A 21,921-nucleotide genomic window follows, 5' to 3' on the forward strand; every position below is an offset into this window, starting at 1 on the left:
ACATACATTACATTACTGATCCTGAGTTACATCCTGTATTATACTCCAGAGCTGCGCTCACTAATCTGCTGGTGCAGTCACTGTGTACATACATTACATTACTGATCCTGAGTTACCTCCTGTATTATACTCCAGAGCTGCACTCACTATTCTGCTGGTGCAGTCACTGTGTACATACATTACATTACTGATCCTGAGTTACATCCTGTATTATACTCCAGAGCTGCACTCACTATTCTGCTGGTGCAGTCACTGTGTACATACATTACTGATCCTGAGTTACATCCTGTATTATACTCCAGAGCTGCACTCACTATTCTGCTGGTGCAGTCACTGTGTACATACATTACATTACTGATCCTGAGTTACATCCTGTATTATACTCCAGAGCTGCACTCTCTATTCTGCTGGTGCAGTCACTGTGTATATACATTACATTACTGATCCTGAGTTACCTCCTGTATTATACCCCAGAGCTGCACTCACTATTCTGCTGGTGCAGTCACTGTGTACATACATTACATTACTGATCCTGAGTTACCTCCTGTATTATACCCCAGAGCTGCACTCACTATTCTGCTGGTGCAGTCACTGTGTACATACATTACATTACTGATCCTGAGTTACATCCTGTATTATACTCCAGAGCTGCACTCACTATTCTGCTGGTGCAGTCACTGTGTACATACATTACATTACTGATCCTGAGTTACATCCTGTATTATACTCCAGAGCTGCACTCACTATTCTGCTGGTGCAGTCACTGTGTACATACATTACATTACTGATCCTGAGTTACATCCTGTATTATACTCCAGAGCTGCACTCACTATTCTGCTGGTGCAGTCACTGTGTACATACATTACATTACATAGATTACCCTATAATCAGTTCCAGCACACCTGGATGTTCGCCGTCTGATTATCACAGAATTCCTCACACAACTTCCAGATCAGGACAATTTTAGGGGAAAACAAGTCCTCACGTGAGTATTAGAAATGAACGTCAGAGACTCCGTGACTGCACCAGCAGAACAGTGAGTGCAGCTCTGGAGGATCACTCAGGCTTCTTTCTCATTTTCATGTGAGGATACTTGTCTTGCTATGTATGATATTGTCCCTGGAAGTTGTGGGAGAGACGATGAACATTTTCCTACCTAGCGGCGTCACTTGTGCTCGCTGTCGGGTGACGTTGGCTTCTGCCATTGAAGGGGCTGAATACTTACAGCTGGTTTCTGAGCGCAGAGAGCTCAACAGGAAGCTGCCATTTCCCCTTAAGGATGCGGATAAAGCTGACAACCGGGCACTCTGGACGTCCGCCTTTAATTTTTCCTCCTTTAAGGCACAAGAAAAGTGAACTTAGTTCAGGATCTGCAGACGTACAAGTCACCGCGAAGACTCCGGAGTCAGGCACATTGGTGATGGAGAAACTGTATGACGGAACTGTATATATATTTCAGGGAGGTTTGGATGTGAAATCGGCATCAGAAGTCCGTGCACCTTTCAGTTCTGATGCAGGATTTTGGACTTGTGCCTTTTGGAGCCCATCAGCCATGTGGAGACGTTGTCATTTCTGCTTCTGCCGAGAAACCACTCGGTGGATAAATAACATTGTGATTTTTGGCAAACAATTCACACCAAAAATGACAGAAAACAAGTGTGTGAGCGAACAACAATGCTGACGTGAGGTCAGACATGAGTGACAGCCTGCGGCTGCTCCTCCGATCACAAGAGCTCGGCCCCAGAAGAGGAGAAACTAGGAGACAACTAAGGGTTCAGGACAATTCTGCTGCTTTATTCTTCTCCAACACAGGTTGGATGTTGTTGACAGCGTCCACGCTCGTAAGCCCCATGTCTGAGAGCCCCTCGCCTGAGAGCTCCACAACAGAGAGCCCCACGACAGAGAGCCCCACGACAGAGAGCCCCACGACAGAGAGCCCCACGACAGAGAGCCCCACGACAGAGAGCCCCACGACAGAGAGCCCCACGACAGAGAGCCCCACGACAGAGAGCCCCACGACAGAGAGCCCCACGACAGAGAGCCCCACGACAGAGAGCCCCACGACAGAGAGCCCCACGACAGAGAGCCCCACGACAGAGAGCCCCACGACAGAGAGCCCCACGACAGAGAGCCCCTCGTCTGAGAGCCCCTCGTCTGAGAGCTCCACAACAGAGAGCCCCCGGCCTGGGTGTCCCTCAGCTGGGAGCCCCTCGACAGAGAGCCCCACGACAGAGAGCCCCACGACAGAGAGCCCCACGACAGAGAGCCCCACGACAGAGAGCCCCACGACAGAGAGCCCCACGACAGAGAGCCCCACGACAGAGAGCCCCTCGCCTGAGACCTCCACAACAGAGAGCCCCTCGCCTGAGACCTCCACAACAGAGAGCCCCCGGCCTGGGTGTCCCTCAGCTGGGAGCCCCTCGACAGAGAGCCCCACGACAGAGAGCCCCACGACAGAGAGCCCCACGACAGAGAGCCCCTCGCCTGAGACCTCCACAACAGAGAGCCCCCGGCCTGGGTGTCCCTCAGCTGGGAGCCCCTCGACAGAGAGCCCCACGACAGAGAGCCCCACGACAGAGAGCCCCACGACAGAGAGCCCCACGCCTGAGACCTCCACAACAGAGAGCCCCACGACAGAGAGCCCCACGACAGAGAGCCCCACGACAGAGAGCCCCACGACAGAGAGCCCCACGACAGAGAGCCCCACGACAGAGAGCCCCACGACAGAGAGCCCCACGACAGAGAGCCCCACGACAGAGAGCCCCACGACAGAGAGCCCCACGACAGAGAGCCCCACGACAGAGAGCCCCACGACAGAGAGCCCCACGACAGAGAGCCCCACGACAGAGAGCCCCACGACAGAGAGCCCCTCGTCTGAGAGCCCCTCGTCTGAGAGCTCCACAACAGAGAGCCCCCGGCCTGGGTGTCCCTCAGCTGGGAGCCCCTCGACAGAGAGCCCCACGACAGAGAGCCCCACGACAGAGAGCCCCACGACAGAGAGCCCCACGACAGAGAGCCCCACGACAGAGAGCCCCACGACAGAGAGCCCCTCGCCTGAGACCTCCACAACAGAGAGCCCCTCGCCTGAGACCTCCACAACAGAGAGCCCCCGGCCTGGGTGTCCCTCAGCTGGGAGCCCCTCGACAGAGAGCCCCACGACAGAGAGCCCCACGACAGAGAGCCCCACGACAGAGAGCCCCTCGCCTGAGACCTCCACAACAGAGAGCCCCCGGCCTGGGTGTCCCTCAGCTGGGAGCCCCTCGACAGAGAGCCCCACGACAGAGAGCCCCACGACAGAGAGCCCCACGACAGAGAGCCCCACGCCTGAGACCTCCACAACAGAGAGCCCCACGACAGAGAGCCCCACGACAGAGAGCCCCACGACAGAGAGCCCCACGACAGAGAGCCCCACGACAGAGAGCCCCACGACAGAGAGCCCCACGACAGAGAGCCCCACGACAGAGAGCCCCACGACAGAGAGCCCTACGACAGAGAGCCCCACGACAGAGAGCCCCACGACAGAGAGCCCCACGACAGAGAGCCCCACGACAGAGAGCCCCACGACAGAGAGCCCCACGACAGAGAGCCCCACGACAGAGAGCCCCACGACAGAGAGCCCCACGACAGAGAGCCCCTCGTCTGAGAGCCCCTCGTCTGAGAGCTCCACAACAGAGAGCCCCCGGCCTGGGTGTCCCTCAGCTGGGAGCCCCTCGACAGAGAGCCCCACGACAGAGAGCCCCACGACAGAGAGCCCCACGACAGAGAGCCCCACGACAGAGAGCCCCACGACAGAGAGCCCCTCGCCTGAGACCTCCACAACAGAGAGCCCCCGGCCTGGGTGTCCCTCAGCTGGGAGCCCCTCGACAGAGAGCCCCACGACAGAGAGCCCCACGACAGAGAGCCCCACGACAGAGAGCCCCACGACAGAGAGCCCCACGACAGAGAGCCCCACGACAGAGAGCCCCACGACAGAGAGCCCCACGACAGAGAGCCCCACGACAGAGAGCCCCACGACAGAGAGCCCCACGACAGAGAGCCCCACGACAGAGAGCCCCTCGCCAGAGAGCCCCTCGCCAGAGAGCCCCACGCCAGAGAGCCCCACGCCAGAGAGCCCCACGCCAGAGAGCCCCACGCCAGAGCCCCACGCCAGAGAGCCCCTCGCCAGAGAGCCCCACGCCAGAGAGCCCCACGCCAGAGAGCCCCACGCCAGAGAGCCCCACGCCAGAGAGCCCCACGCCAGAGAGCCCCACGCCAGAGAGCCCCACGACAGAGAGCCCCACGACAGAGAGCCCCACGCCTGAGACCTCCACAACAGAGAGCCCCACGACAGAGAGCCCCACGACAGAGAGCCCCACGACAGAGAGCCCCACGACAGAGAGCCCCACGACAGAGAGCCCCACGACAGAGAGCCCCACGACAGAGAGCCCCTCGCCTGAGACCTCCACAACAGAGAGCCCCACGACAGAGAGCCCCACGACAGAGAGCCCCTCGCCAGAGAGCCCCTCGCCAGAGAGCCCCTCGCCAGAGAGCCCCACGCCAGAGAGCCCCACGCCAGAGAGCCCCACGCCAGAGAGCCCCACGCCAGAGCCCCACGCCAGAGAGCCCCTCGCCAGAGAGCCCCTCGCCAGAGAGCCCCACGCCAGAGAGCCCCACGCCAGAGAGCCCCACGCCAGAGAGCCCCACGCCAGAGAGCCCCACGACAGAGAGCCCCACGACAGAGAGCCCCACGACAGAGAGCCCCACGACAGAGAGCCCCACGACAGAGAGCCCCACGACAGAGAGCCCCACGACAGAGCCCCACGCCAGAGCCCCACGCCACAGAGCCCCACGACAGAGAGCCCCACGCCAGAGAGCCCCACGCCAGAGAGCCCCACGCCAGAGCCCCACGCCAGAGAGCCCCACGCCAGAGCCCCACGACAGAGAGCCCCACGCCAGAGCCCCACGCCAGAGAGCCCCTCGCCAGAGAGCCCCACGCCACAGAGCCCCACGCCACAGAGCTCCACGCCACAGAGCCCCACGCCACAGAGCCCCACGCCTCAGAGCCGCATCAATTATTGGGCTCAACAATTTACACAACACCCAGAGAATTCAATGGAAAGAGCCCACACCCAGCTTTACATGACAGAGCCCCATTCTTCTTTGAGACTTTGAATAGTGCGGCCCTATTGTCGGACAGAGCTGCAGATTAAAGGTGTTGTCCCATAAATAACACATTACCTAGCTACCCATTAGATGGGAACTATATGATTGCTGGATTTCAGATGATAACCCCCCCATTGATTCCAATGATTGGGTACCAAAGTCTCCAGTGTGGATCACGTGTGACCACTGATCCATCGGCCTCTATAGGAGCCCTGGAGAGGTGGTCGCGAGGCTCAGTTACGCTTCATGTACTTGGGGTCCCTGTTGGTGGGATGAGTGGGGCTCTCAGCAGAAGGGCCCCTGTGATCAGATAAGGATGATGGGGAGGGTAGTTTATGGGACAAAGCAGTCTAGATAAGGCTCCCTAGAGAGCCCATTGCCACTACATTGTGCTCTGCAGTGCGGCGCCGGCAAATCTCTGCATTGCGCTCTGCAGTGCGGCGCCAGCAAATCTCAGCATTGCGCTCTGCAGTGCGGTGACAGCACATCTCGGCATTGCGCTCTGCAGTGCGGTGACGGCACATCTCGGCATTGCGCTCTGCAGTGCGGCACCAGCACATCTCGGCATTGCGCTCTGCAGTGCGGCTCTCATACGCACACGGTGCACTTAGTCCCGGCTCAGCCTCATTACCCGGCACTCCTGGATCCTGCGCTTGGAGTCCGCCAGCTGCTGCTGCAGGGAGCCGACAATCTCGCGGTACTGCGCGTATCGTTCCTCCATCACTTCTCTGTGCAGATGAGAGTCCTGGGGAGAGAATCAGACACAATGTCATAGCCCCCGCTCCTCCGGGGGGACGATGTCTCAGACTCATGGACACGTGAACGTTACCACCAGATGGGGGCGCTAGACAAGGAGCCCTAATGTATTCAGTAGGCAGCACAGATACTGGAAGGTTTCCTATAAATGGCGGCTAGACACTGGATAATCCTTTTGCCTCGAGAACACGGCTAGCACATGGCTTCCCATCGCTGTGACCCCAGTAATCAATGTGGGGGTCCTAGCAGCAATCGTGCTCATCCCCCACCACACAGCTACGTATCAGCTCCCTGGACCCCATTCTTCACTTCTTATTTGTGTTGTATTCGTTCACGCTTTTTTTCACAAAATTTTTATAATTGCAACGCGTGGGTCCAGAATTATACACAAAATTAAAAATGTTCTATATTTTTGTCTTTATCCTTTTTCCCCAAACTCCTCAGCGCAAAATCCACACAAAATTTCCGTAAGAATTTCAGAAGGACATAAAAAAAAAAACTTCAGTGGGGACTGGAGGAGATTTGTGCAAAAAATTAACAAGTTTTTAAAAAGTCAGAATGACTGAATCAGCGCAAAATACCGAACACCGATTGACAAAGCTAAAAAACACGACCTTGATCAAAGAGACGGCAAAGATGGCGCAAATTAAAAGAAGAACAGCGCCAGAAATGCAAGAATGAATCTGTGTCTGTTCTGTCCATTATTGTCAGGAGCGTCCCCTGGTCACAGACCTCGGGGAATGGCTGTGGTTACTGTGTGCGGAGAACGTGGCATTACACACCGTCCTCCGTCCCGCACCATCCTCCGTCCCACAGCGGTCCTCCGTCCCGCACCGTCCCCCGTCCCGCACCATCCTCCGTCCCACAGCGGTCCTCCGTCCCGCACCGTCCCCCGTCCCGCACCGTCCTCCGTCCCGCACCGTCCTCCGTCCCGCACCGTCCTCCGTCCCCTGTCTGTAGGGCACAGTCACCAGAGCCAATAGTACGCAGGGTGTCAGGACCCCCAGGCTCGGCGTGGATGCCCATCTTGCTGCATTCCTCCCCCCTCCAATCTGAAAGATCAGAATTTATCGGAGAAATGTTCCCGGCCTCTGGCGCGGAGCAGCAGCCGACAGGAATGATGTATTGTGCTGAGATGAAATATATTGGATTTCTTTGTCCTCATAAAGGATTCTCCATATTTTGGCCCCGTTTCTTGCACAATTACCGGAGGCTGAGGCCGGAGTTTGCGCGAGTTGCGGTTAAATCTGCCCGTCCTTTGTGATGCACAGAGCGTAGCCATGGTCGCACACCTGTTTCCCATTTCCATCACTCCGCACACACCCCCACATATGGGACAGCGTCCCCCCTCCGCTCTAATTGTACCCATAAAACAAACCCTTGTAGAAGAATAGAGCACGTGAGCTGCAAGGACGCCCCTGCCATCGATATCCCATCCAAAAGCCATTACTAAGCCCTGATTAATACCCCTGCGCCATTATCCGGGATTGTGCTCTCGTGGTAAGGTCCACTACACAAATATGAAAGAAACGTCCCAATGTGGCAGGTCGGGTGAGCAGGAGGCCGCTAATCCCAGGCCGGAGCGCCAGGCGTGGCTGAGCAGAACAATGCCTTTCTCATAGCTGTGTCCGCACGTTCCCATCACTGGGCGCTCAATGTATTCTGCTCCACAGGACCCAATTGTAGCCGGAGGTCTGAGCCGCGCCATAGTGGAGCGCTGACACCGCAGCCTGAAGAATAGGACGCATTCATGCCAGCCCCATTCAGATCATGTTCTCAAGGTCGCTGCCTGCACTATTTCCGCCATTGTTCCCTCACACCGGAATATTTCCTTACATCAGTGAATGCCAATGTCCTGGGGGTCTATTCATTACAGCTGCACATTGTGAGCACTCTGCCGCTTCTCAGCTCGTGGGGTCCAGAGATTAAAGGTAACAGCCTGGCGTCCCTGCCTCCTCTCTGCGAGAACAGACCTCTGTTACCAGGCACGACCCCGCCGGCGTGGCCGGGACTCGGCCCACTTATCACTGTACTACACGCGGCCCGACCATCCGGCTGCAGCTTGTAATAGGGTCACTTTCACATGAAAGGAAGAAGCACAATAAAGGATTGCGCCTCAGAAATACAGCCACATGCACCGCGCCATGCTCCAGTACTGGAAGTGCAGCCTGCAGTGTAAAGGAAGGGGGTGTCCATTCTGGTTGTCATTGCGACTTGTAAATCACTATGTCCTCTGGCCCCCATTTTCAGAGAGGTAATCAGAATCTGCACAGTTCTTACCATGGCTGAATCTGCACTGATTGCACTGTTTGGCCACGTTCACACACTCAGTATTTGGTCAATATTTTACATCAGTATTTAGAAGCCAGAATCAGGAGAGAAACAGAGGAAAAGTATCATAGAAAAGCGTCAGTTCTTCTGCATTTATCACCACTCCTGGCTACAAATACTGACCGTGTGAACAAGGCCTTACTCTGGGCTGGTACTTATAACGTGACCATGAACCTCCACTGCTGATGGTGAGTGACAGAGAGCGGCTACCTCCCTTTTGAAGCCCTCCACGACATGTGCAGCCCCCATCGGAGGCGGGTGTATGGTGCAGGCTCCGATCACACACCATGGCCAACCTCTGACAGCCACATTTAGCATTCAGAGGGAATCTGTCGCCAGATTCACTGCCTGGACCGCGGGCTGCACAGATCCGAGCCGGGCCACTCCAGCGCAGCCACGTATAGCTGACCATAGTCCGACACAGCCACCGACCGGCTTCTCCCCTCGCCAGGAGATTGACAGGTCTCTCTCATGTATGTACAAACAGAGCAACCTGTGAAGAACTGGAGAGGTGCAGTGAGAAGCTGGTTGGGACCGCGCCAGACTTCTCCGGGGTCTTCTATGAGACGCCGCAGCCAGCTCTGATTATTGGTGCCCATGACAGGTTCCCTTAAAGGTTGAGAAAAGTGTGGGGTCTGTTCTCTCATGGCCCAGGCCCCCTCCGCTGCAGCCCTCCTCCGCCACAACCCCCCTCCGCCGCAGCCCTCCTCCGCCGCCCTCCGCCGCAGCCCCCCTCCGCCGCAGTCCTCCTCCGCCGCAGCCCCCCTCCGCAGCCCCCCTCCGCCGCAGCCCTCCTCCGCCGCAGCCCCCCTCCGCCGCAGCCCCCCTCCGCCGCAGCCCCCCTCCACCGCAGCCCTCCTCCGCCGCAGCCCCCCTCCGCCGCAGCCCCCCTCCGCCGCAGCCCCCTCCGCCGCCACCCTCCGCCGCAGCCCCCCTCCGCCGCAGCCCTCCTCCGCCGCAGTCCCCCTCCGCCGCAGCCCCCCTCCGCCGCAGCCCTCCTCCGCCGCAGCCCCCCTCCGCCGCAGCCCTCCTCCGCCGCAGCCCCCCTCCGCCGCAGCCCCCCTCCGCCGCAGTCCTCCTCCGCCGCAGCCCCCCTCCGCAGCCCCCCTCCGCCGCAGCCCTCCTCCGCCGCAGCCCCCCTCCGCCGCAGCCCTCCTCCGCCGCAGCCCCCCTCCGCCGCAGCCCCCCTCCGCCGCAGCCCCCTCCGCCGCCACCCTCCGCCGCAGCCCCCCTCCGCCGCAGTCCCCCTCCGCCGCAGCCCCCCTCCGCCGCAGCCCTCCTCCGCCGCAGCCCCCCTCCGCCGCAGCCCTCCTCCGCCGCAGCCCTCCTCCGCCGCAGCCCCCCTCTGCTGCAGCCCCCCTCCGCCGCAGCCCCCCTCCGCTGCGTGTCAGTTTGGGATCATTGTGATTGTATTAATCTGAAAAATCATGAAATCCCCTTGGTGGAATTGGGGGCATTTTAATTATTATTATTTTTTTTATTTTCACTCCATTTGGAATTTTGATCTGGTCTTTTAATGGAAAATATGGTAAAATTTAACGGTGCCATTAAAAAACAACCTGTCCAGTAAAAAGAATAAAAAAAATCTCAAATGGCTATGCAGACACAAAAATAAATAAGAATTATGGCTCTTGGAAGAAGTGGAGGGAAAAAAAAGCCCAAAAACAAAACGACTAAAACAGTAATGAATGAATAAAAGCGACAGTAATAATAATAATAATATAATAATAATAATAATAATAATAATAATAATAGTTTATTTTTATAGCGCCAACATATTCCGCAGCACTTTACAAATTTTAGGGGGGACTTATACAGACAATACAGAATAAGCATATCTCATATCGAACGGAGTGAGGGCCCTGCTCGCGAGCTTACAGTCTATGAGGAAGTGGGGGAGACACAAAAGGTAAAAAGTACATATATTGTATAATGCAGCCTTGATATACTGAATAGGATAAATAATAATACATGGACTGGTCGCCAGCCAGTATGTGTGCAGTCCTGACAGAGGCTTTTATGTGCATGGTTGGTTTGAACCCGAAGTTGAAGAAGATTTTAATATGGGGGAAAGCTGGGATGGACAGAGTGTGTTTAGGTGATACGCCAGTCTAAAGAAATGTGTTTTTAGTGTTCGCTTGAAACTGAGGGTATTGGGAATTAATCGAACTGTCCTGGGTAGTGCATTCCAGAGAATTGGCGCAGCATGCGAGAAATCTTGGAGACGGGAGTGGGAAGATCGGATTATGGAGGATTTTAGTTTCAAGTCATTTGCAGAACGGAGGGCACGTGTAGGGTGGTAGACTGAGACAAGGGAGGAGATGTAGGGGGGTACTGAAGCATGGAGCGCTTTGTGGGTAAGCGTGATAAGTTTAAAACGAACTCTATATTGGATGGGCAACCAATGCAATGACTGGCACAGGGAAGAGGCATCTGAGTAGCGGTTGGCGAGGAATATGATCCTGGCTGCTGCGTTCAGGACGGATTGGAGAGGGGAGAGTTTAGTAAGAGGGAGACCGATTAGTAGAGCGTTGCAATAGTCAAGACGAGAATGAATAAGAGCGACAGTAAGAGTTTTTGCCGAGTCAAAGGTGAGAAAAGTCCTGATTCTTGAGATGTTTTTGAGGTGTAGATGACATGAACGAGCGAGTGATTTGATGTGAGGAGTGAAAGAAAGATCTGAATCAAAAATGACCCCAAGACAGCGGGCTTGTAGCTGGGGAGTAATGGCTGAGCCACAAACGGAGATGGCAATATCGGGCACAGGTAGATTAATGGAGGGAGGAAAGACGAGTAGTTCAGTTTTTGACAGATTCAGTTTTAGGTAGAGGGAGGACATAATGTTAGACACAGCAGAAAGACAATCACTGGTCTTTTGTAGTAATGCAGGGGTGATGTCCGGAGCAGAGGTGTATAATTGGGTGTCATCAGCATAGAGATGGTACTGAAAACCGAATCTGCTGATTGTTTGTCCAATAGGAGCGGTGTATAAGGAGAAAAGAAGGGGGCCTAGGACTGATCCTTGAGGAACCCCGACAGTAAGAGGAAGTAGGGAGGAGGAGGAGCTGGTGAAAGACACAGAGAAGGAGCGGTCAGAGAGATAAGAGGAGAACCAGGAGAGAACCGTGTCCTTGAGGCCAATAGTGCGGAGCATAGTGAGGAGGAGCTGATGATCCACAGTGTCAAATGCTGCAGAGAGATCCAGGAGAATCAGCAGGGAGCAGTGACCATTAGATTTAGCTGTTAGTAGATCATTAGAGACTTTAGTGAGGGCAGTTTCAGTAGAATGTAAAGAGCGGAAACCAGATTGTAAAGGGTCAAGAAGAGAGTTGTCTGAGAGATAGCGGATGAGACGGGAGTGGACCAGGCGTTCCAGGAGTTTAGAGATAAAGGGAAGATTGGAAACAGGTCTGTAGTTGGCCGTGCAGTTCTGGTCGAGGGATGGTTTTTTAAGTAATGGTTGTATGCTGGCGTGTTTAAAAGAAGAGGGAAAGATACCAGATGAGAGGGAAAGGTTGAAAATTTTAGTTAGGTGAGAGGTGACAGCTGGAGCAAGGGACTGAAGGAGATGTGAGGGAATAGGGTCGCTGGTGCAGGTGGTAGGGCGAGAAGATGCAAGGAGCCTGATCACTTCATCTTCCGTGACTGGTTCGAAGTCAGTAACCGCGGGTGCAGCCATTCCACCAGACTGGAAACCTCCATTCTTTACACTTAATCCACAAAACAAGTAGATAATTGTTGAGTAAAATCCCCATTAATTTACTAACGAAAGGAATAAAACACAAGAAAAGCCGGAGGCTGCTATTGTTAGGAGGCCATAGGGAATAAGGAGCGCTATCCTGGTGGTACTCACATTCAGATCCTTCATGTCATCCAGGAGGCTGAGCTTTTCTGGGACAGATTCCAGGTGATCCAGGGCCATGCGAGTACTCTGCAAGATCAAACACAAGGAGCAGCAGGTGACACATCCACTAATGCCTCCAGGGGCCGCAGAGCCCACTCAGGACATACAGACTTGGTTTCATACATCGATGTGGTGGAGCCGGCAGGAGTGGGGGTGAAAGGCGGTGGAGCCTGCAGGAGTGGGTTTGACAGGCGGTGGAGCCTGCAGGAGTGGGTGTGACAGGCGGTGGAGCCTGCAGGAGTGGGTGTGACAGGCGGTGGAGCCTGCAGGAGTGGGTGTGGCAGGCGGTGGAGCCTGCAGGAGTGGGGGTGAAAGGCGGTGGAGCCTGCAGGAGTGGGGGTGACAGGCGGTGGAGCCTGCAGGAGTGGGTGTGACAGGCGGTGGAGCCTGCAGGAGTGGGTGTGACAGGCGGTGGAGCCTGCAGGAGTGGGGGTGAAAGGCGGTGGAGCCTGCAGGAGTGGGGGTGACAGGCGGTGGAGCCTGCAGGAGTGGGGGTGAAAGGCGGTGGAGCCTGCAGGAGTGGGTGTGACAGGCGGTGGAGCCTGCAGGAGTGGGTGTGACAGGCGGTGGAGCCTGCAGGAGTGGGGGTGAAAGGCGGTGGAGCCTGCAGGAGTGGGGGTGAAAGGCGGTGGAGCCTGCAGGAGTGGGTGTGAAAGGCGGTGGAGCCTGCAGGAGTGGGTGTGAAAGGCGGTGGAGCCTGCAGGAGTGGGGGTGAAAGGCGGTGGAGCCTGCAGGAGTGGGGGTGAAAGGCGGTGGAGCCTGCAGGAGTGGGGGTGAAAGGCGGTGGAGCCTGCAGGAGTGGGTGTGACAGGCGGTGGAGCCTGCAGGAGTGGGGGTGACAGGCGGTGGAGCCTGCAGGAGTGGGGGTGAAAGGCGGTGGAGCCTGCAGGAGTGGGGGTGAAAGGCGGTGGAGCCTGCAGGAGTGGGGGTGAAAGGCGGTGGAGCCTGCAGGAGTGGGGGTGAAAGGCGGTGGAGCCTGCAGGAGTGGGGGTGAAAGGCGGTGGAGCCTGCAGGAGTGGGGGTGAAAGGCGGTGGAGCCTGCAGGAGTGGGGGTGAAAGGCGGTGGAGCCTGCAGGAGTGGGTGTGACAGGCGGTGGAGCCTGCAGGAGTGGGTGTGACAGGCGGTGGAGCCTGCAGGAGTGGGTGTGACAGGCGGTGGAGCCTGCAGGAGTGGGTGTGACAGGCGGTGGAGCCTGCAGGAGTGGGTGTGACAGGCGGTGGAGCCTGCAGGAGTGGGTGTGGCAGGCGGTGGAGCCTGCAGGAGTGGGGGTGAAAGGCGGTGGAGCCTGCAGGAGTGGGGGTGAAAGGCGGTGGAGCCTGCAGGAGTGGGGGTGACAGGCGGTGGAGCCTGCAGGAGTGGGTGTGGCAGGCGGTGGAGCCTGCAGGAGTGGGTGTGGCAGGCGGTGGAGCCTGCAGGAGTGGGGGTGAAAGGCGGTGGAGCCTGCAGGAGTGGGGGTGAAAGGCGGTGGAGCCTGCAGGAGTGGGGGTGAAAGGCGGTGGAGCCTGCAGGAGTGGGGGTGAAAGGCGGTGGAGCCTGCAGGAGTGGGTGTGAAAGGCGGTGGAGCCTGCAGGAGTGGGTGTGAAAGGCGGTGGAGCCTGCAGGAGTGGGGGTGAAAGGCGGTGGAGCCTGCAGGAGTGGGGGTGAAAGGCGGTGGAGCCTGCAGGAGTGGGGGTGACAGGCGGTGGAGCCTGCAGGAGTGGGGGTGAAAGGCGGTGGAGCCTGCAGGAGTGGGTTTGACAGGCGGTGGAGCCTGCAGGAGTGGGTGTGACAGGCGGTGGAGCCTGCAGGAGTGGGGGTGAAAGGCGGTGGAGCCTGCAGGAGTGGGGGTGAAAGGCGGTGGAGCCTGCAGGAGTGGGGGTGAAAGGCGGTGGAGCCTGCAGGAGTGGGGGTGAAAGGCGGTGGAGCCTGCAGGAGTGGGGGTGAAAGGCGGTGGAGCCTGCAGGAGTGGGGGTGAAAGGCGGTGGAGCCTGCAGGAGTGGGGGTGAAAGGCGGTGGAGCCTGCAGGAGTGGGGGTGAAAGGCGGTGGAGCCTGCAGGAGTGGGGGTGAAAGGCGGTGGAGCCTGCAGGAGTGGGGGTGACAGGCGGTGGAGCCTGCAGGAGTGGGGGTGACAGGCGGTGGAGCCTGCAGGAGTGGGTGTGACAGGCGGTGGAGCCTGCAGGAGTGGGTGTGACAGGCGGTGGAGCCTGCAGGAGTGGGTGTGACAGGCGGTGGAGCCTGCAGGAGTGGGTGTGACAGGCGGTGGAGCCTGCAGGAGTGGGTGTGACAGGCGGTGGAGCCTGCAGGAGTGGGTGTGACAAGCGGTGGAGCCTGCAGGAGTGGGCGGGAACGGCGGTGGATGCGGCAGGAGTGGGCGGGAATGGCGGTGGCAGGAGTGGGTGGGAACGGAGGTAGAGTAGGCAGGAGTGGGTGGGAACGCCGGTGGAGTTGGCAGGAGTGGGTGTGACTGGCAATGGAGCCAGCAGGAGTGGGTGTGACTGCCGGTGGAGTCGGCAGGAGTGGGCGTGACTGGCGGTGGAGTCGGCAGGAGTGGGTGTGATTGCCGGTGGAGTCGGCAGGAGTGGGTGTGATTGCCGGTGGAGTCGGCAGGAGTGGGTGTGACAAGCAGTGGAGCATGCAGGAGTGGGCAGGAACGGCGGTGGATGCGGCAGGAGTGGGCGGGAACGGCGGTGGAGGTGGCAGCAGTGGGCAGGAACGGAGGTAGAGTAGGCAGGAGTGGGTGGGAACGCCGGTGGAGTCGGCAGGAGTGGGTGTGACTGGCAATGGAGCCAGCAGGAGTGGGTGTGACTGCCGGTGGAGTCGGCAGGAGTGGGTGTGACTGGCGGTGGAGTCGGCAGGAGTGGGTGTGACTGCCGGAGTCGGCAGGAGTGGGTGTGATTGCCGGTGGAGTCGGCAGGAGTGGGTGTGACTGGCGGTGGAGTCGGCAGGGGTGGGTGTGACTGGCGGTGGAGCCGGCAGGGGTGGGTGTAACTGCCAGTGGAGCCGACAGAGGTGGGTGTGACTGGCGGTGGAGCCGGCAGAGGTGGGTGTGACTGGCGGTGGAGCCGGCAGGGGTGGGTGTGACTGGTGGATACCTAATCACAGTGGAGAAGTGATATGAAAGGGTGAGATTACACTTCACTTGCAGTGTGGAAGAACAGGACTCTGCAGTACCCACGCAGCGCCTGTCATTATGGCACAGAACCAGCGCCATGCGCCAATCTGACAGATGCTGCTAAATGCAAACTAGCTCTGACTGCGTCCTGTAGCCGCAGCAATTCACCCAAAATCCAATTTGCCAGAATATGTTACAATTATAATGGCTTCTCTATAAGACGGAAAACAATTGAAATTGTTAGAAGAAAGAAAATGAGAAACGAGATGAATGTATGCGAGAAGTTTTCAATGTGCTAGAGAACATAAGGTCCCCGACAACGGTCACTGCGGAGTCACACAGACTACCCCAATATTGGGAGGGATGCTGCCAACACCCCAAATGGAGTCTTGATATTTTAGATATAAAATACTGACAAGAGGACGTTGCACCTGGGGGCATTAGAAATGACTGCACCAGCCCTGGCACTGCCATTTATAAACGATTATTCACCCAAATGAGCCTGGCTTCATCACCACCGCCGTAAAATAGTCATCGTCATCTCTACAGTCCAGCAACAGAGTCAGGACGGGGCATATAGGACGGGGCATATAGGAAGGGGCATATAGGACGGGGCATATAGGACGGGGCATATAGGACGGGGCATATAGGAAGGGGCATATAGGACTGGGCATATAGGACGGGGCATATAGGACTGGGCATATAGGACGGGGCATATAGGACTGGGCATATAGGAAGGGGCATATAGGACGGGGCAGGTAACACAGCCGCTCCATGCTCAGATCTATCATTTCGGCTCCTGCACAAGGGACACTTGTAAGACATTACAGCTGAGCGCAGACTACATGAAAAGGATTCATTACTCTCCTTTCTGCCGCTGCGGTGTGTGACCCACATTACAGCATTTATAATCCGATACTCCCTGTGCACGCTCAGCATTATTATCTGACCACTTACAGCCGCAGCAGGAGAAACTCCAACCACAACAAATAATCACTCCAGGACAGTCTCAGAGGCAGCGGCCGGCGGCAGAGCTCGCACCGGCTGAGGAGCGGACTCCCACCGGCTGAGGAGCGGACTCGCACCGGCTGAGGAGCGGACTCGCACCGGCTGAGGAGCGGACTCCCACCGGCTGAGGAGCGGACTCCCACCGGCTGAGGAGCGGACTCCCACCGGCTGAGGAGTGGACTCACACCTAACCTCCTAATGATAATTACAGCTGCCATGTCACACAAGGAAAGGCCAAGACGAACGCACATCCAGCTATCAGACACAGCACTCACAGAACCAGAGGACGGATACAGACGCAGCACTCACAGAACCAGAGGACGGATACAGACGCAGCACTCACAGAACCAGAGGACGGATACAGACGCAGCACTCACAGAACCAGAGGACGGATACAGACGCAGCACTCACAGAACCAGAGGACGGATACAGACGCAGCACTCACAGAACCAGAGGACGGATACAGACGCAGCACTCGCAGAACCAGAGGACGGATACAGACGCAGCACTCACAGAACCAGAGGACGGATACAGACGCAGCACTCGCAGAACCAGAGGACGGATACAGAGGCAGCACTCGCAGAACCAGAGGACGGATACAGACGCAGCACTCACAGAACCAGAGGACGGATACAGACGCAGCACTCGCAGAACCAGAGGACGGATACAGACGCAGCACTCGCAGAACCAGAGGACGGATACAGACGCAGCACTCGCAGAACCAGAGGACGGATACAGAGGCAGCACTCGCAGAACCAGAGGACGGATACAGAGGCAGCACTCGCAGAACCAGAGGACGGATACAGAGGCAGCACTCGCAGAACCAGAGGACGGATACAGAGGCAGCACTCGCAGAACCAGAGGACGGATACAGACGCAGCACTCACAGAACCAGAGGACGGATACAGACGCAGCACTCACAGAACCAGAGGACGGATACAGACGCAGCACTCGCAGAACCAGAGGACGGATACAGAGGCAGCACTCGCAGAACCAGAGGACGGATACAGACGCAGCACTCACAGAACCAGAGGACGGATACAGACGCAGCACTCACAGAACCAGAGGACGGATACAGACGCAGCACTCGCAGAACCAGAGGACGGATACAGAGGCAGCACTCGCAGAACCAGAGGACGGATACAGAGGCAGCACTCGCAGAACCAGAGGACGGATACAGACGCAGCACTCACAGAACCAGAGGACGGATACAGACGCAGCACTCACAGAACCAGAGGACGGATACAGACGCAGCACTCGCAGAACCAGAGGACGGATACAGAGGCAGCACTCGCAGAACCAGAGGACGGATACAGACGCAGCACTCGCAGAACCAGAGGACGGATACAGAGGCAGCACTCGCAGAACCAGAGGACGGATACAGAGGCAGCACTCGCAGAACCAGAGGACGGATACAGAGGCAGCACTCGCAGAACCAGAGGACGGATACAGACGCAGCACTCGCAGAACCAGAGGACGGATACAGACGCAGCACTCGCAGAACCAGAGGACGGATACAGAGGCAGCACTCGCAGAACCAGAGGACGGATACAGAGGCAGCACTCACAGAACCAGAGGACGGATACAGACGCAGCACTCGCAGAACCAGAGGACGGATACAGACGCAGCACTCGCAGAACCAGAGGACGGATACAGACGCAGCACTCGCAGAACCAGAGGACGGATACAGAGGCAGCACTCGCAGAACCAGAGGACGGATACAGAGGCAGCACTCGCAGAACCAGAGGACGGATACAGAGGCAGCACTCGCAGAACCAGAGGACGGATACAGACGCAGCACTCGCAGAACCAGAGGACGGATACAGACGCAGCACTCGCAGAACCAGAGGACGGATACAGACGCAGCACTCGCAGAACCAGAGGACGGATACAGACGCAGCACTCGCAGAACCAGAGGACGGATACAGACGCAGCACTCGCAGAACCAGAGGACGGATACAGAGGCAGCACTCGCAGAACCAGAGGACGGATACAGACGCAGCACTCGCAGAACCAGAGGACGGATACAGACGCAGCACTCGCAGAACCAGAGGACGGATACAGAGGCAGCACTCGCAGAACCAGAGGACGGATACAGACGCAGCACTCGCAGAACCAGAGGACGGATACAGACGCAGCACTCGCAGAACCAGAGGACGGATACAGAGGCAGCACTCGCAGAACCAGAGGACGGATACAGAGGCAGCACTCGCAGAACCAGAGGACGGATACAGACGCAGCACTCGCAGAACCAGAGGACGGATACAGAGGCAGCACTCGCAGAACCAGAGGACGGATACAGACGCAGCACTCACAGAACCAGAGGACGGATACAGACGCAGCACTCGCAGAACCAGAGGACGGATACAGACGCAGCACTCGCAGAACCAGAGGACGGATACAGAGGCAGCACTCGCAGAACCAGAGGACGGATACAGAGGCAGCACTCGCAGAACCAGAGGACGGATACAGACGCAGCACTCGCAGAACCAGAGGACGGATACAGACGCAGCACTCGCAGAACTAGAGGACGGATACAGACGCAGCACTCGCAGAACCAGAGGACGGATACAGAGGCAGCACTCGCAGAACCAGAGGACGGATACAGACGCAGCAGTTACAGAACCAGCGCGGATATCAGTCAGCTACAGGAGGTGCATTCACAGAACCTGGCACACACTATAGGGTCTGTGAGCTTTAAAGCAGGAGAGCCTTAAACTAGAATATTGTGGGCAGGGAAGTAAAAGGCCAGGGAAAGCCATACAGCGAACAAATACTATTGAGAGCTCTGCTATTAGAACTGGAAAGGAAGAAAAAAGACAAATAGGTCAGAATAAGAAAAATATTGGAGAAACAGAAACTGATCACAAACTAAGATGTTTCTATACAAATGCACAGAGCCTGGGCAACAAACAAGGAGAATTGGAGCTACTAACGCAGGAAAAGAAATATCAGGTCATTGGAATCACTGAGACTTGGTGGGACGACACACATGACTGGAATACAAGGCTAGAAGGATACAACTTATTTGCAAGAAACAGACTAAATAAAAGGGGAGGAGGTGTCGTATTGTAAGTTAGAAAAGCGTCTATCTTTAGAGACTGAAGCTTCAGAGACTGGGAGTTCTGTGGAAACTGTTTGGGTAAGAATACAAGGAGAGAACAACGGAAAGGACACCATTGTAGGCGATTACTACAGGCCACCTGGGCAAGCTGAAGATATGGATGAACTCTTTATGTATCCGATGGCCAAGTTCTCCAAAAAATATGACGTAGTGGTGATGGGAGATTTCAACTATCCAGACATTTGTTGGGAATCTCTCTCAGGCAAAAGTAACGGGTCCAGCAAATTCTAATCCTCTGTTACTGACAACTTTATCTTCCAAAAGGCAGAATAGAGAACAAGGGGATCTGCTAGCTTGGATCTAATCCTCACAGGGAATGGCTGAGGAGGTAAGGGTGGCTGGGACCCTCGGACGCAGCGATCATGCTATCACAGAATTTTGGATAACTAGAGGAGGAAGACCTGTGAAGAGTCAGACTTCAAGGTTGGACATCAGAAAAGCAGATTTTAAGGGACTCAGAAAGAGGATAGGAGGGATCCAATGGCTGGATGTCTTTTAGGATAGAAATGTCCAGGAAGGTTGGGACATTTTTAAAAATTAGATACTCAGAGCACAATTGTTAACAATCCCTAAAAGATGGAAGAATAGGAAGCATTTAAGGAAACCAGGATGGATGAGCACAGAGCTTAAATACATGCTAAAAAAGGAAGAAATGTTTATCAAATGGAAAGGGGGAGGCATATCTAAAGAAGAATGTAATGCTGTCTGCAGAACCTGCGGGACACATATCAGATTAGCTAAAGCTGATAACGACATACTGATAAGGGATGTAGATTGTGAGCCCCAATGGGGACAGCGCCGATAATGTCTGTAAATTGTCTGAATTGTAAAGCACTGCGGAATATGTTGGCGCTATATAAATAAAAAGATTATTATTATAATGAATTAAGGCTTGGAAGAGATGTCAAAAGCAATAAGAAATGGTTTTGGGGGTAATGTCAAAAGTAAAAGAAAAGTCAGAGATGCTACAAGATTTTTACAGGATGAAAATGGTAAAGTGGTAAAAAATGATGCTGAGAAGACCGAACTTTTAAATTCCTATTTTGCTTCTGTTTTCTCTAAGAAAGTAAATGTAACATCAACTGATCTTCACTGTATGAAGGAATAGAAGAATTCACACAATCTATAAACAGAGAGATAGTGAGGGAACACTTAGCTAACATAAAAGAATTCAAGTCTCCCGGTCCGGATGAATTACATCCTAGGGTACTGAAGGAAATAGCAGAGGAAATTATTGAACCACTCTATAATCTTTGAAAATTCTTGGAGAACAGTAGAAGTCTCAGAGGACTGGAGAATAGAGAATGTTGTCCCCATCTTCATAAAGGGAAAGAAAATGGACCCAGGGAACTATATATCGGTGAGCCTTACTATATCAGGTGTAAGGTGGCTGCCGGACAGGTCGTGGACAGGAGGTATGTGTCCCCGAAGTGCCAAGCTTCAGTGATGTAGGACCCGGAGAAGCAGGCTCCAGCACACATAGTGCTGAGAGGAATTTAATGGGCCCGGATTACAGGGCCGGGTTTTACGAGCAGCTGAAAGAGCTGGGGGGGGAGAGCTGCTCACTTACCTCCAGTCCAGGTCTTGGAAGGCTGATTTAAGACAGCTGCGCCTGTCTCAGTGTGGTGTGTGTGTTGGGCAAGGTGAGCAGACCTTGCAGGTGCTTCTTAGACTCTGCAGGAGGCAGAGAAAAGCACCTTGTGTAAACGTCTGGAGCCGTGCTGCATGGACTTGTTACTTTGAGCTTTGTTCTGTTATTCCTTTTTGTGCCAGGAAAAGGCTGTTACTTTTGTTTCCTCACTGCTGTATGGACACTAAATAAACCACCAGTTTGTTTGAACCCGTGGACTGCATCACTGTGTGAACCCGTGCCTACCTCCAACGCGGCTCAGTGAGTACAAATCCCTACACAGGAAAGATCTTTGAACAAATTATTAAACAACATGTATGCAAGTATCTTTAGGAGAATGAAGTGATTAACCAGAGTCAGCATGGGTTTGTAAGTAATAAGTCAAGTCAGACTAACTTAAAAGGGCTGTCCAGTACTTTAAAAAATGTGTTTTAATGATAAATAGAAGCTTCTTTCTAATTACCTCCTGGTGCTGTTTCTGCCTGTGAGAGGCGCTATCGGTGGCCGCTCACAGGCAGCACGTGACCCCCCCACGTCAAGTGAGGCGTGACTCAGTGCTGGGGTCCCCGCGTCACACCCAGCATCCACCCTTTTCTCAATGAATGAGGAGAGGGAGAGCGCGCAGTGGATGCCGGGTGTGACGCGTGGGGTAATCCCGCCCACAGCCCGGCAGCCACCAGCGGAACGCAGAAGAGGGACCCCCGGCTGCAGCCTGGACTTGTCGTGACGTCAGCGGATGTCAGAGCTGGCTGCCGCCGAGGGTCACGTGATGCCTGTGAGCGGCCAGTGATAGCGCCACTCACAGGCAGAAACAGCAGCGGGAGGTAATTAGAAAGAAGCTTCTATTTATCATTAAAACACACTGGCATATTTTTAAAAGTACTGAGCAACAATATACTTTAGTACAATATTCCTTCCTTCACTGTGTTCCAA

The 21,921-nt window shown here is 55.6% G+C and overlaps 1 protein-coding gene across 4 annotated transcripts in view; it reads right to left on the bottom strand.

Annotated features, from left to right (window-relative positions):
* Positions 1-21,921, bottom strand: part of CEP128 (centrosomal protein 128) — a 331,982-nt gene that overhangs the window by 54,110 nt on the left and 255,951 nt on the right. For all 4 annotated transcript variants that reach the window (XM_073638150.1, XM_073638151.1, XM_073638149.1 and 1 more), the window contains 3 exons: positions 12,083-12,160; positions 5,774-5,887; positions 1,226-1,334 (listed from right to left, as the gene is read on the bottom strand). In XM_073638150.1, coding sequence (XP_073494251.1) covers positions 1,226-1,334; positions 5,774-5,887; positions 12,083-12,160 — 301 coding nt within the window. The remainder of the gene's footprint in view (positions 1-1,225; positions 1,335-5,773; positions 5,888-12,082; positions 12,161-21,921) is intronic.

Source organism: Phyllobates terribilis, unplaced genomic scaffold (genome assembly GCF_046119375.1).
Source record: "Phyllobates terribilis strain yellow unplaced genomic scaffold, ASM4611937v1 Scaffold_7__3_contigs__length_470593459, whole genome shotgun sequence".
NCBI classification, from domain to species: Eukaryota; Metazoa; Chordata; class Amphibia; order Anura; family Dendrobatidae; genus Phyllobates; species Phyllobates terribilis.